The sequence below is a fragment of the Palaemon carinicauda genome, chromosome 33, assembly GCF_036898095.1.
Source record: "Palaemon carinicauda isolate YSFRI2023 chromosome 33, ASM3689809v2, whole genome shotgun sequence".
Taxonomy (NCBI): Eukaryota; Metazoa; Arthropoda; class Malacostraca; order Decapoda; family Palaemonidae; genus Palaemon; species Palaemon carinicauda.
The window spans coordinates 82554339-82571414 of NC_090757.1; the positions used below are offsets into that span (position 1 = coordinate 82554339).

General features: G+C 34.9%; 1 protein-coding gene across 3 annotated transcripts in view; it reads left to right on the forward strand.

Moving 5' to 3' along the window:
• The window catches only part of LOC137626001 (uncharacterized), a 77164-nt gene that overhangs the window by 16887 nt on the left and 43201 nt on the right, over positions 1–17076 (forward strand). The window contains exon 1 of one of the 3 annotated variants that reach the window (XM_068357085.1): positions 93–323. The exons of the other annotated variants lie outside the window; for them this stretch is intronic. Coding sequence (XP_068213186.1) covers positions 310–323 — 14 coding nt within the window. The 5' untranslated portion in view covers positions 93–309. Of the gene's footprint in view, positions 1–92; positions 324–17076 lie in introns of those variants that run through there. 3 annotated transcript variants of the gene reach the window in all.

Below are 17076 nucleotides of genomic sequence, written 5' to 3' on the forward strand. Positions count from 1 at the left end.
CGGAAGGCGATTGTGGATAATTTATGAAGTGGTCTTTTAATTGATAAAAATCATAACAACACATCAATTTATAATTAAAAAAAAAAAAAAATTAGCGCCGTGGTTTTTACTGACCGATGGAAGTGGACTGCTTGAGTAGCTGCCGACAAAAAGTACAGTGAAAGCATGAAGTTATTAGTCCCTATGTGTGTTCATCGTTTCTGTTCTGAGTTTAATCTTGATCGCTGCAAATATAAAACTAGTGTCACTTCTCTCGAGGTCAGACCCCGCACCACATTTACCAGCTAAATGTGACGGCTTGTGGAATAAATGATCTATATTAGGTGAGTATCTAAAGTGAACGTTGTCCCTTGTGGGGTCTGTTAATTATTTTGATTACATAAACTAGTTACTTTTGACTGGAACAATCTACTGCAAAGGAGTTGCAGAATTCGATGGTCATGAGTTTTCCTTTAATATCTTTAAATCTTCCTCATCCAGTTTCAAGATACAATTGAGGTGACATATCTAATTATTATTTGATAGCTATAACAAGGAATAATAGGAAAAACAATAGTTAACTTTATCAAGAAAAATTATGGAGCTGATAAAAGAAATTGAATTCGTCAACAGGTCGAGTAACAGAATATTCATCGCAACCAGAAAATAGTCTGCATGGTGCCATCTGACACCACTTGGACACATTTTTCCTCCCCAGACGTGTTGACTACGAAACTAAATCTCCCTCTATTCTTCACATCATTAAATCAATCTTATATAAGACTTTCTGAGGTCATGTTGATATCGACACGTCCGCTCATGTTAACACGTACTGTAGGCAAAATGGTGAGATGGCCAATCTTGTTTCATTATCAGTCATTATATACATACTTATATATATACACACACACAGATATATATATATATATATATAATATATATATATATATATATATATATTATATATATATATACATATATATTATATATATTATATATAATAATATATATATATATATATATATATATATATTTATATATATATATATGTATATTATATATATATATATTATATATATATATATATATATATATATATATATATATATACATATAATAAATATATATATAATATTATATATATATATATATATATATATTATATATACATATATAATATATATATATATATATATATATATATATATATATATATATATATATATATTATATATATATAATTATATATATATATATATCGAATTGAGTACGCGTACACGTATGCTACATTTGTTGACCAATAAATCCATAAGCAACTATTTCCCAAAGAAATTTAAGTATTCACTAATAGCTGTAAGAACAGCTACTTTCCTGTGACACATTATCTTTGTGTGAACCCATGCAAATGGATACAAATGTGCTACCTTCGTAGAACCAGCCGTTCAAAAGCTCAAAGTAACCCCTGAAGTGATCTCTGCGTCCACAATCAAGTCATAGACAAAATATACATCCTTATGAATATCGTTTTATGCATTGGTATATGAAACTACACGTGGATGGATGAATACCTTTATATAAAGCAAGACCTTCAACAACTCCAAACTCTTCTTAAAATAGTCTGTTTCCACAATTAAGATGCGAATCTTATCTTATATTCATGTAACAGTGTGTCAGAAAACATAGATGTATAAATATACCGAAACCTTCAAAAACCTAAAAGAACAGTAAATGTCTATTATCCGGGTGATATAATACAGTAATATGCGCAAAGACGAGTAGAGAGTTAATTGTGATGTTGACAACGAACCAAAATCAAGGAAAATACTGATAAATAAAACCCTTGGCCCGATCTGAAAAAAAAGAAAGAAAAAAAAAGAAAAAAAAAGATGAATATCAAGACTTGCTTGGAATTTGCATTTCTGCGCCAAACCTCTTTCACCTAAAAAAGCAGCTTGATTGTCGTGTCTTCGGGCTTGCATGCTGCCCGATTTCTTGGTAACTTCCAACAGAACTAGAAAATCTGGAAATGAATGATGCCATGAAAATCAAAGGAGCTTCTGTGTAGGTATGTGTGTGGGGTATTTATGTATACACGTGTTTGTTATGTAAACTTGACGAAACAGCCTTTTAGATGTACACAGCCAGAAAGATGATGAAGAGAGATGAACGTTTAGGTTATTATTTTACGTAATATGCGAATAAGATTAAGAAATCAACAAGTGCGTAAATGAAATTAAACTAGGAGAGTAGCGTTTCAAGAAGCTTTACGGCAAAAGAGAAAACAACTTTATCTACTGATACAAGTTGAATAAGTAGTCTGTCTGATAAGATTAGTAAAAAGGGTTCAAAATGTGAATTATTAATTTCTTGATATAATTTCAAGGTAAAGCTGTAAAAGTAAGATTGCCAACAGCTGCATTTTCATGCATCAGTTATTTTTCCAAAGATATTTACTCATAAATCCGTCCCAAACACGTCACTTCCACGTAGCCTATGCATAGACATAAAAGCACACTTTTTCTTTTCATTCAGAACTACAAAACCAATATGATTCTAATTCCTTTGTGGTCGAAATATGGGAAAATGTTGTGTAACAAAAACAAGTTAAAATTCTTATATATATTTTACTGACGCTGAGTTGATAATCTTTAGCCTAGATGCGACGTCAGCCAACAAAGTCACTTGTTTTGATTATTCACATTTCCCTTAGCGAGGGATTGGAAGCTTTGGATTCGTCCGCATTCCATCCTATTTGTATTTATGTAAATGATGTTACCCGCTCTTGCTTATGCTTTCTTTAGCTAAGTGATATTACAATAGTTCGATGATTTTTATGAATTCATCGATCTTGGTGTGTTGACGTTCATTAGGATTTTAGCGCAATCAGGAAATTTACCATAAAGTCAAACAAATATATCAAAACTACGAAATTTAGTAGAATATTTCAGTGCCAAAGATACGTATGAAGCGCCAAGGAGGTCATGACAGATAACCTTTTTATATGATGCCAATAATTATCTTAAATTCCATGTCCATTTTTTACAAGTTTCTTGTTTTGCATCGGTATCGGTGATCTTGGTTGTTGTGAGGTTAGTTTAAATTATTAAGATCCTCCCTTATTGTTTGTGGTAGCGCTGCGACAACAGCATCCTGCACTAAACCATCCATCAGTTTTTGATAACAGAGCCAAGTCATAATGGATGGGACTTAACAGCTTGTTTTATAATGCGATTACTTTCAAAGCAATGTCGTGAAGAGGAGAATCATTACATATTTACTGTAAAAATCTTAACAGGATTATTCTCGAATGTAAATTATTCTCGGACTATAAAATACATCCGAATACGATATATATATATATATATATATATATATATATATATATATATATAATATATATATATATATATATATATATATATATATATATATATATATATGGTGTTTTGGGGACATTCATTCAGTGATTTACTTATTCAGTGTTTCCGTAACTAATGATTTATCAAAGTATTTAAATCATTATTTGATAACAACTAGCTCCTAAAGAAGCAACAATTGATTGCTATTCCAAATTTCACCACTCCTGTTTAATGTATTTACTGAAAGGCCTCAATTTTCTTGTCCTGAATGAAGCTTGTAAATTTTTCGTATAAATAACCAGTCGCTGATGCAACTACCAATAAATTAATTTAAAAAGTAACATCAAAAGATATATATCATATATAAACTATAAAAAGGCTTTGTAAGCCTGTTCAGCATAAAAGCTTTTGCTGTAAGTTGGAACTTTTGAAGTTATAATACTGATTCAACTAGCGCCTAAAAATTACAAGGGCCAAGTTTCCCGTGTGAAAATGTTACTTTGCGGAGAACACCAGATTTTATTTCCTATTCACAGTAGTAGTCCAGTCATTGGCCAGGTAAGTTTAAAATTAGTTTGATTTCAAGCTTATTATTAAGCATTCTCTGTCTTGCGTACTCAGCACTATTTCAAATTAACTTTTCACCAAAATCTTTGGTTTCTTCAACCACGACTATATGTTACTCACCACATCCCGTGTCCATTTCCAATATTCTCTCTGTCACTTCTCATTTTACTGTCGTCATCATCAAGGGAAAGATCGGAAACCCCGATGATTTATTTCAACTGCACTCAAAAATGTATTCATGTATTTGATTATATTGCGCAACAAATTTACCTTTGATTTATTTTTACCAAGTAAACTGATGGTCACTTTGTTAATGGCAATATTACGTCGGCAACGAGGAATTTCCAAAGGTATTTGGCGCTCCCAAACAAAGTACGAGTCTCCTGTACCCATGAGTGGGGATTTCAGGCGGACGCCAGCAAGCTTGGAATGCAAAAATTCAAATATTTATGATTATCAAACTGTACAGTAATCTACAATTGCAAATTTAATTCGTTCATTTGCATAAATACGTTCTTTTGCTCATATCGATGACTAAATTCCAAAATAAACTAATTATTAATTAGTTCAGTGGAATGTAAAATGCTGATACAGCAAAACTACAACTTTCTAGAAGAACGGGTGACATGCCAACATATGGCTCCGCAATGACTAAGTGGGCGCATTATTCACAATTTCACCGATACTTTTCAGCAAGCCAAACGAAAGTCAAACCAAGAAATGTTTACATAAGAAATATATTACTAAACGTTAAGAGACGAAAGTGAAAAAAAAGTGTATCTCAGGTAACGTCTCATAGAATTATAAAAAAAAAAACTCCGTTAAAGTAATTACGATTAGCTTCTTGGTCTGTTTTTTTCCTTGGTTCTTCAATAATTCAGGTTAGGCTTCGTTAGGTCTTTTGGGGATGATTAGTTACTTAACCTTTCCTTAAAGGAATCGTTAGAATTTTTTTTTATATATATAAATATGAATGATTACATCCACAAGAATGAGCACAACGAAAGTGGGTGTTTAATGAAGATACATTCTGTTTTTTTTTTTAACTTGAAATGTGCAGTTTGATGTTTATTCTGTATCAAATCACATTTTAACAATATGTCTGAGAGAGAGAGAGAGAGAGGAGAGAGAGATGAGAGAGAGAGAGAGAGAGAGAGAGAGAGAGAGAGAGAGATATATATATATATATATATATATATATATATATATATATATATATATATATATATATATATATATATATATATATATATATATATATATATATATATATGTGTGTGTGTGTGTGTGTGTGTGTGTGTGTGTGTATGCCTTTCCATTTAATGTGTGAAACGTATCCCTATAACAAGTTAGTAAAAACCAACTGAATCCACAATTTTGTGTATTTATCCCAGTCTTGATAAAAAGCAAATTATCCTACATTTTCAAAATAAAGAGAAAATATACAGTATCGCCTAAATTGTATACCGGTTCCGATTTAAGAAGGCTCATCTGACGCGCCGAACTCGATGTTTCCATAAATGACGTTATGTATAAAGATTTGGGGATAGAGGGAGAAGAGAGATGAGCGGGTGGGAAGGGGTTAAGCTAAACCTAGGAGGGAGCTAAACAGGCAGGTAAGAGGAAGCGGGGGAGGAGGGGAAGGCAAAGGCAAGAAAGAGCAAAGTAATAGGGAGGTTAGGAAAGACGGAGAAAGACTCTCGGTAGATGAATGGGAGTGGGGGGGGGGGGGGTGAGTTTAATGGTTGCCACAGCGCCATTGGCGCCCAAAGGTAAACGAAAACTCGTAGACCGTGTCAATGGACAGAGTCAATAGCCAACAGGATAAGGTTTATAATACTGTACACAAATTAGAGAAGATAAAAAGATCTTGACTTGACAAGTCGCCTACTCGTAAAAACACAATATGATGAAGGTTGGGCCTGATTCAGGAAGATACATAGTGAGAAATACTTAGCATGAATATCTTACTTTGCAGAAGAAAAGAATTGAAGTGGGTAAAGAAAACTGATTTCGTATCATTGTTAACAGGTGTCAATTGCTTTGTTCACACATGAAGAAATGTCTGCATTTCATAAGAATACAAAACTATTCCTGTATTCTTGATACTTCCAAGGGGCGGGAGAAAGGAAAGAGATTTCTTGCACTCATCGCTGTAGAGGGAAAAGACATTGGTGGGTACACAGCATGAGATGCTGATGCAGGTGCATATCTAAAAAATATGGCAACCAAAGCTATTAGAGAGGAGAGAGAGAGAGAGAGAGAGAGAGAGAGAGAGAGAGAGAGAGAGAGAGAGAGAGAGAGCAACTCCTATGAGAGTACGAACATAGGTTTTTGCTAATGACCAGTCATAAAGGATCGGAAGATGACCACTACAAGGGAACTAAGCGTCCATTATGCAGGTATTGCAAGAAGCAATAGATAGTTGATGACTGGCCTGGCATATCACACTGCAATAGCCTCGCATGCACTTACGCACTCATGTGTTAGCTAATTCAAGATCTTCCCACTTTCGTGCTCAGTACTTCCAGTTACTGTCATTAGGTTATTTTACCGAGACATACCAATGATTGGGTAAAGTATGGATGATCATAGAATCATAATTGATTTGCTGGGAGATTAATTTATATTTCTGCACAATGTATAGCAAAATTTATCAGGATAGCTATATAAGAATTGCCCAATGAGCAGGAGCTTGTGCTGGTACAAAGCCAACTGAAACCTTCAGGATAAAATAGAAGTTCGCCTCCCCTGAAATCAGTCTTTAAGATCGGACAAGCACGCGCATCGTAAGGCTGTCCATTAATCAGATAAGGCGATAAGAAACAGTAAAACATGACGCCGATCAACTGCGACTTTCAGCTCTATAAGTAACTGCTACTGCGCTCAACTTGAGAATTATTTATTTCGTCTCAGGTCAAATGAGGCAGGCAGCCATGTTTTGTCTAAAATGGAACCTCACCAAACTCGGGAACGCGGGCCAAGCTTTACCTCAAGAACAACAATTCTAAAAAGATTTCTTGAGAGAGAGAGAGAGAGAGAGAGAGAGAGAGAGAGAGAGAGAGAGAGAGAGAGAGAGAGAGAGGGGGGGGGGTGCCTTTTCCTCAAGTGGAAGGCTAATCTCACAAATACATCTCAGAAGCTTTATATTGAATTAAAAGGTAAACTCACTCTTAACGAAGTAACATTAAGCTGTCGTTTTTGTGCGTTGATATTTGCACTTTTGAGGTCGTAGGAAATTGACAGATGATTATGTTTCATTTTTGCATGTATGAGTACATGAACTTAAGCGTTCTTTATCCTTCTGATAACGATTGCCAGTTATGATCGTGTATCCAGGAAAAATATTTGAGAGTTGTTATATTTACAGTTCCTCCTACAGAACTTTCATATGTTATTTGAAACCCGCTACTTGGTTTAAATCATCATCGTCATCTTAAGCCTATTGACGCAAAGTGCCTCAGATAGATTTCGTCAGTCGTCTCTAGAGTTTTTAAAGCAGTTCTTCTCCATTCATCATCTCCTACTTCACGCTTCATATTCCTCAGCCATGTAGGCCTGGGTCTTCCAACTCTTCTAGTGCCTTGTGGAACCCAGTTGAAAGTTTGGTGAACTAATCTCTTTTGGGGAGTGCGAAGAGCATGCTTAAACCATCTCCATCTACTCTTCACCATGATCTTATCCACATATGGCACTTGAGTAATCTCTCTTGTATGATATGCTTTTTTCAATCTTTCATTAAACTTCAATTCTTAAATATTCTTAAATATTTAAATGATATTACATCATTATTCCTTTCTCCTTTCAATGATATTTCATCTTTTATTACATATTCCATTCTTATCGTCTCTGACTTTCATCTATTTATCTTAAGCTCAACCTCATGTGATATTCCATGCAGTCTGGTAAGTAAGCTTTGCAAGTCCTACGATGTTTTTCTAATAAGACAGCGTCGTCAGCATACTCTAGGACCGCTAATTTCCTGTTACCAATCCAGTCCAATCTTTATTCTGCCATCTCCAACTGTTCTATGCATTACAAAATCTATGAGGAAAATAAACAACATAGGTGATAACACATTCCCTTGGAGTACTCCACTGTTCACTGGAAATTCATTTGATTGAACTCCATTAATATTTGCACTTGCTATGTTCATGAACAGATTTAGGCTAATCAAATTTACATTTTTAAAGGGAACTACATAATAACGCAGGACTGTCAGTGCATACATATATATATATATATATACTATATATATATATATATATATATATATATAATATATATATATATATATATATATATATATATACTGATTCGACCGTTATTGTTACTGTTGATAAAACACCGCTCTCTCTCTCCTCTCTCTCTCTCTCTCTCTCTCTCTCTCAACTGGTGGCATAAAAATCGTCCACTTTTGAATAGAGGCCTGATGTAATTATAACAACAGTGAGTTTCTAGACTGAACACAACCAAATCGCCGACGATATAAGCGAAAGTCTTAACAGATGTAAAAGAAAATATGCCAAAGAAGGCGTTAACGATCAGGAAGGCCTATGTGCGTATGTGTGTTTGTTGTGGATGTAAGACATGATTAGTAGTATCATTAGGCCATCCGCCCCGATATGAGAGAGAGAGAGAGAGAGAGAGAGAGAGAGAGAGAGAGAGAGAGAGTTGTAAAAAGGATGCAAATAAAATAGACTTTTTTAAGCAAATCATTGATAGGATGTGATAAACGTCAAATACAAGAATAACTTTCATTCTACTCTAATTCATATATAAGTGAATATTAGGACCATCTCAAATCCAAAATATTACAACAACACTAATGATAATAATAGTAAAGCTCCAATAATAGTACTTTTGATCATCGTGTTTTAATCAATCATTCATGATTTTCCTGCGATTTCATCCTTGATAAACCTTACATATAAAGCGAAGAATAAATCACGGCAATAGAGGTACTATATTTTCTTGCCATCATCACCACCAGGCAAACATAATTACAAAGAATACACTTATTTTCTCATATGATACAAATATTTTCTCTACTAACCCATGAACTTGTTATACTGAATACTATGGAATCTGGAGTTGTTTACGATAATGATAATTAGGATATTAGTGATAGTATTAATGCACGATATTTTATACACATCATGTACTCTAGAGAGTACTATGAACCTATTTCTGACGGATTTAAGAAAAAAACATTGAAGCTTTTTTTATGATTAATCACCTTATTTTGACTGAAACGACGCCCGCCTCTGCTTGCCGGATTTCATCGTCCTTGTTCCGGATAAATCATCTTAACGCATCTGCTATAAGACACCGATCGTGTTACAATAACATTTCATCTTGAATTGATAACTGCTTGTTTCTCCGCGATCGTCAACGGCGAGAGTTCAAAATTAAGGTCAAGCAAATACTCTCTGAGGGCAATTGAAAACTTTTGAGCCATGAAATCAGATGATGGCATTAAGGATGAGATCAAATGGCTACTCTTTAAACCTACAAAAATGTATAAAGAACAGGAAAATTACGAAACTGCATTTATATCATAAACATGCAAAATGTACAACTGCATACGGAAATCCCTAAGAAATTGATTGTAATTGTGGTTCAAGAAAACAGAGAGCGAACGATACATTTTCAGATAGTGAAACGTGTTTGCGTCTGCTGTGGTGAGGCCATTAAACCCCCCCCCCCCCCCAAAAAAAAAAAAAAAAAAAAAAAAAAAACATACAATTATGTTCATGAGTTCAAGAAAATTATCTGAAGAGAAAATGAATCCTTCTAAATTGTATTTGTAAAATAGCCTTAGGCAATGTAACCAGAATTTCTGGAGACCGATTCGTAAAATGTCCAAGAATGAAGAGAGTTAATGGTAACACTGATAAAGCATTCATTTTCCTTCGGTTTCATTGATTAACAATAAAATGTCAACTATGCTTTATAACGTTGAAGAAAACATCTCTTACACACGGGTGCCATTTTAATACCTTACATTTGAGTTAATCAAACCTACCATAATTATGAAGCTTGTGAAGCGCTCCTGTTGACTGAAATTGTATGCTGCTTACTGCCAAGCATCCAAATCTATGTATACTCTCTTTTCAGGAATAACTTGCAAGGTACGCAAGTTTCTTTATTATTCCTTTCATTGTAAAAAATTATATTTTTGGTGAAGCTTCTAATTTTTGGGGTTATGTGTCTTGTGTTCTTTCAAATTTTACAAAGCATCATATATAGTATGTCATTAGAGAATGTTACTTTTACGATCATATAAGCGTTTAATATATTAAATATGAATCTACACTCCACAGGGGTAGAACCTCACAACCATCTATCTATACCGCAGCTTAAAATCTCGTTCACCTATTTGATAATACGAGTTGGACATTCCTTCTGATTAATGGGACATAATATGTTCTAATCCACTGTTAATATTTAATACTTGATTGTTGGAAAGTCTCTCTCTCTCTCTCTCTCTCTCTCTCTCTCTCTCTCTCTCTCTCTCTCTCTCTTTTGACTGATCAACATTCTTCATCGTCTCTAAATGTTATTTTCTATTTCCTGGAAGGTATAAGATAATATAGTTTTTCATTGCGAGATAAAACATTCACTTTTTCTGTCTGACAACTGAGAGAGAGAGAGAGAGAGAGAGAGAGAGAGAGAGAGAGAGAGAGAGAGAGAGAGATTTGTTGAATGAATTATTACTGCTTACAGCCTACTTAACCTTTTCAGGAGACACGGGCATTTTGAAGAGGAATGCAAATACTGATGATGCCATTAGTTACAGCAAAACTGAAGCCAATGAGGAACGTTTCTCACGTTATATTTTCATGAATCTCTCAGAAGTTTATAGTTAAAGCTTCAAATTAGAAAATAGACTACTTGGATTTAAACTGATGACATACGGTTTCAACAAATACTGAAATCATTTTCCAATGATTGAAGTCATATGACTTTCCACTAAAGTCGTTTGGCAATCTGAAGTTATATTAAGTTATTATGACCATTTAGCACACACATGCTGAGGCTGTGTGTTTCTGTTGTTTAACCAATCAGTTGCAAAGGTCGAACTTGACTTTGGCGCCATGTTTGTCCCTGTCTTTTCACAATCAACAAGATGAAGATTCGGAGCCCTGCCCTGTTGGGGGTACAGACCAAGTTGAGCATGGCAGCCAGCCACCTAACACCATAATTATCAACCCTGGACTTGTTGAGTTGCTGGCATTTTATCAGGGATGCTGAAATATGTGAGGTTATTCTTTAAACTCTCCTACTGGGCTAAGCAAAAAGATAAATGATTATATATATATATATATATATATATATATATATATATATATATATATATATATATATATATATATATATATATACAGAGAGAGAGAGAGAGAGAGAGAGAGAGAGAGAGAGAGAGAGAGAGAGAGAGAGAGAGAGAGAGAGAGAGAGAGAGAGAATGATTTTACTTGGAGAAAAATGTTGAGGCTAAAAGAATTTTTATTTAGTTCTTACTGCAAATTCTCATTACACAAAAAATGTACAGAAAATGTATGTTACACGCATGTTTCACCGCCTTCCTTTTGCCTACTTTCCGGATACATTAAGATGGATATAACTGACAGCAAAGGTCAATTATAACAAAAGAGACGCTGAATTAATTTAAGTTTTCTACCACCAAGAGGAAATGATGGCAAATCAGGTTGAAGGTACCGTTGACAATATGGCCCCTTAGTGGAACGTGTGAATAACTGTAAAAAAGTAATAATATGGGCTTAGCAATATTTCAACTAATTGTATCCAGTTTAAAAGAAAAAAAATAAGAAGGCATCGTTAAAAATAAATAACAAAACCTGATTAGTCCTCTGGACGTCCTTGGCACAGCCACCACCTAAGCGCCAATCTAATACCGGCTTTTTACTAATAATTACTTTTTATCCACCTCATTATATGCAGCCAATCAGTTGAAGTAGGGTACTTAGTAATACTTTACTCTTTAATAATGCACTAACTCTCATAATCATACTACAATTATTCTCTCACACACACATACATACACATACGCACACACACAGACACACACATACATATATATATATATATATATATATATATATATATATATATATATATATATATATATATGTGTGTGTGTGTGTGTGTGTGTGTGTGTGTCTGTGTGTGTAGTATATGAATAATTACATGAAAGGATATTGCCATGAATTTGAAATATTTTTCCTGAAAATGCCACGAAGATTCAACGTCTTTACAGAATATGAAACAAAAACCCGGTTCCTCTCTCACTTGAAACAATCATCAGCTTAGCCTCATCTCCTTCGTCACCCCGCTGGGTTCATCCTCACCCGTGGCCTCGACACCACAGATTGCCCATCCATTCCCCTACCAAAGTCAGTCTTCGAACGGCTGTCTGTTTATTGGTCATCTGTTTCCAATAGATTCTTTCTCACTCAACTCTTATATCCTCACCATTGCCTATGATATAAGGAGTGTTTTTTTACCTAATAGTAACCATTTTTATCTTATATTATGATACCTATTATAGACGTTAATCTTAGTTAAAATGTTTACTTAACAAGATATGCAAACAGTCTTTCCATTGACCTCTATCGTTGATTCTTGGATGTAAACTTATAAGTCTACTAAATTCCTTACCACTGCTCTTGGTAATAATCTCTTCCCTTCAGGTAGTTCTGGCCATCCTTTGCATTCAGATCTTGCCTAACTAATCAATGCACATTGTGGAACTAGAGATATTAACAGTCATGAGCTTTTTCCAAATTTAACCGAATGGTGGAATTATCTTCCTGATAATGTAGTTGAATCGGTGGTACTTAATAAGTTAAACTTAGAAAACCCTTGATTTTAGTATTCTGAGAAAATAATTTCGTATTATTATTATTATTATTATTATTATTATTATTATTATTATTATTATTATTATTATTATTATTTTATCATAAATATATCATTTATTTACTTTGTTATTTTTCTTTTACATTTTATTCTTTAAGTTTCTATTCATTATCCGTGATGTGATGATAAAATTGATGATAATAATAATATTACTGTAACAATAAACAATAATTATAACATTGAAGTACCCAGCCTCGGTCATCAATTATCAAATAATCACTTCCTCCTATTGTTCCTCTCTTCTTCTCACTTAAAGAAATGCTGGCTTCCTCCTCCTCTTCCTCCGCCTCAATCCCTTTCACTAATCCCTAAAAGTTGTCTTAAAACTCCCACCCAGCTCTTAATCCTCTTCCGTGACTCATCGTCAGCTTTTCAATTTTCCTGTTTTTCTTCACTGATCACTTTAAACGACGAGAGGCCCATTAATGCCAGCCGGCTTCCTAAATCCCTGGAGATAGTTAACCGTTTCTCCATTCCGATCCCTGTGTTGTCTTTTCTTTCACTGTCAGCTTGCTCTTCTAACGATATTCAGCTCTCTCTCTCTCTCTCTCTCTCTCTCTCTCTCTCTCTCTCTCTCTCTCTCTCTCTCTCTCTCTCTCTCTCTCTCAAAACGCAGTTTCAACGGTATTGTCGATTGAAAATGATTAAAGGTCCAACATTTTAATCATATGGTGGCTTTTCTATTTGCTTTGTCTCATTGACTTAGCAATGCATTCATTACTCAATATAATCTATACTCTACGAACATAAAGGTACACAATTAAACCCCTTGGACATAGATGTTATGGGGGGGGGGGTTATGTTTTTCATAATGCCTAAATGCAACAAAAAAATGTCTTGTTGACATCTTATTACCGAGTACTGTATCTTACGTTTCTCACAAATCACCTCTTTAATCGTGAAAAGAGTTGGTAATCAATTTACACCGAAGAAACTCCTGCTAAAACTGTCCTTACCGTAATAGGTTCACTTTATTTCTCACGCAGTACGTAATTTAAGTGATAAATGATTATTAGGATTCCCCACAAGTAGATATTTCTAACGCTCTAGAGAAAGTGTTTCAGACTAAATAAGAAACCAAAGTCTAATTAGGAGTAGTTGACAGCAAAGGATTGAAGTCACTTGCTCCCGTTTCCACCAAACCTTTTCCTAAAAAGACTCCTATAAAACTCTAATTAGGGCCTGGGCCTTCTTGAAGGCTCGTCGATACTCCCCAGATGACAAAAGAGGTTCTTGTGGTTAAGGACAATGAAGGAAAACTTCAAGACACTTTAGGTAGTAGGTTGGCCAGGGCACCAGCCACCCGTTGAGATACTACCGATAGAGAGTTATGGGGGTCCTTTGACTGGCCAAGCAGTACTTCATTGGATCCTTCTCGCTGGTTACGGTTCACTTTTCCTTTGCCTACACATACACTGAATAGTCTGGCCTATTCATTACAGATTCTCCTTTGTCCTCATAAACCTGACAACACTGAGATTACCAAACAATTCTTCTTCACCCAAGGGGTTAACTACTGCACTGTAATTGTTCAGTGGCTACTTTCCTCTTGGTAAGGGTAGAAGAGACTTCAGCTATGGTAAGCAGCTCTTCTAAGAGAAGGATACTACAAAATCAAACTATTGTTCTCTACTCTTGGGTAGTGCCATAGCCTCTGTACCATGGTCTTCCATTGTCTGGGGTTAAGAGTTCTCTTGCTTGAGGGTACACTCGGACACACTATTCTATTAATTTCTCCTCTTCTTGTTTTGTTAAAGTTTTTATAGTTTATATAGGAAATATTTATTTTAATGTTAGTTCTTACAATATTTTATTTTTCCTTGTTTTCTCTCCTCACTGGGCTATTTTCCCTGTTGGGGCCCCTGGGCTTATAGCATCTTGTTTTTCCAACTAGGTCTTTCCTGTAGACGGGTACTCTTAGACTGAAAGCCATAGCCCCCAAATAGTTTGGAGGTAAAGTAGGAAAGGTCTTGTTCCTGCCCTGACGCAGTGCTGTAACACTACTCCTAATGAACCGAGAAATATTGCTGACTTACGATCAAAGCTAAACTGGATCACAAAGAATGTTCGTCATTGAAGTATGACTTTCCCAAGCATTGTATATCACTTCTTTTCTTGTCGAAACTTTCCAGGTATTGCTATTTCATATTTCATGCAAAATCTCAGGCTTCCGGGTTATGGTAGTAGGCCATACCCTTTCTGTAAGGAAAAGTAAACCTTTTGTTAACCAGTCGTGGGAAGGAAAGGAGAAGGTGGAACAACTTTGCTTCCTCAATTTCGTAGTATTCCGGTCCCCAACCCCACCTTGGTGCATGACCCCCGCCCGACGTCAAATACTTCCTTAGGTCTCCCTGAACTCCTCTCCAGCTTTCATTCCCACAGGAAATCAGTCGGCAGACCGCCAGGTCCACGGAGACCGTAGGAACCACCGGTAGAAACCACCTTCTTGACCCCAAGACCGACTCTAATGTGGAAGGTCCGTACACTCAAAGTCCTTTAGTCAAGGTGGCTAAGACACTAGAGAATGAAAAAGGGAAGTTAAGCGAATACCGACCTTGTGGAATGCGATTGATGGCAACATACGCACGATGATATTTTTTTTATGGTTTAATGGTACATTGGTATTAAGACTTTGGTATTGTGTACCTTTCAATAGAATAGAAAAATGAAAAAAAACAATGCTTTGACATTAAAATCTCTAGATTCAACGGTGGAGAAAATAAATTACCCAACTCAATGAATTATCTATTTTGAGCTATTGGTGTGGAGTATGAAAAATACAAATATAGAAAGTCATCAGAACTGACATTTCCATTATATGATCTCTAAGGATTTATTAGCATTAAGGCAGTACGTCCTTATTCTGAGAGAGAAAGGCGAGCGTAAGGGTCATAATATCTCAACGCCTCGAGTGGATGAAATGACGGATGTGGTACCGCGGAGGTAGAGCATCAAGGGAAAAGGTAGAAGAAAAAAGGAAAAAGAACTGCTTGTAAGCACCTCGTACCCGGCCCTTCTCTCCTTCGTTGACCGCACCTCAATTCAAAAAGTCAGGCTACGGTAACACCTTGTCACTAACTTACAATACAGGTGACTTCTAGGGTACTTGGAAGTATTTTGAAGTGCGCTCGTCCTAAACAGGCCTACAGAAAGCTTTGCCCGTAATTCCTTACGAACAGCAGGCATAACGTTTCAGCTAAAGAAGAAAAATAGTTTGGCCAAGACTTGACTTTGGAGTTTTGTTACAAATCATATATAAATATAATCAAACTCTTATTCTAGTGACAAATAAAACTGGGTGAAATAATACAGATTATATCTAGCCAAACTATCTAGTCAGATGGTCCAATCTTCTGTGAAATTAAGCGTTATATATGAAGAGGAACGGAGTGAAAAAAACTGGTTTAAATCAGAATCTCAGAGTAGGACACAGTTGTTATAAAATCTATTTTGACAATAGGTAGCGGAGGCCAAGATCTAGAAACAAGTCAGTATATTATAAACTTTTCTTGAATTGGGACTGGCAAGGTATTTCAAAATAAAAGTGTAAAGGGAAAAAAATACTAGATTAAATACTGGTAATACTTGTTACAACTATTTGATTTGTTTTGGCAAATTTGCATTTACTTTCTTGGTAATGTTTTTCAGAGTTGTCTTCGTTCTTAGGAAAAACAATCATACATCCAAACTGAAAACTATAGGTCAGTCAACTAATATCTCTCCATTTTCTTTTCATGTAGGTGTATTTCTGACGATACGTAAGCATACATATGAACCTGTATATGGGTATATATACATACATACATACACACACACACACACCCACACACACACACACACACACACACATATATATATATATATATATATATATATATATATATATATATATATATATATATATATATATATATATATATATATATATATATATATATATATACACACACACACACACATATATATATATATATATATATATATATATATATATATAATATATATATATATATATATATATATATGCGTGTGTGTGTGTGTATACATACATACATACATATCAATAAACCTTGAATAATGTTGTCTCGTGTAAAACGGAAATGATCTGACCGCCGAAGGCAGCTTTGTCTCTTTGATAGGTCTTCAAATACCCTCTACTTGGGACTGTTTCTTAATTGGGTCTCTCTCTCTCTCTCTCTCTCTCTCTCTCTCTCTCTCTCTCCTCTCT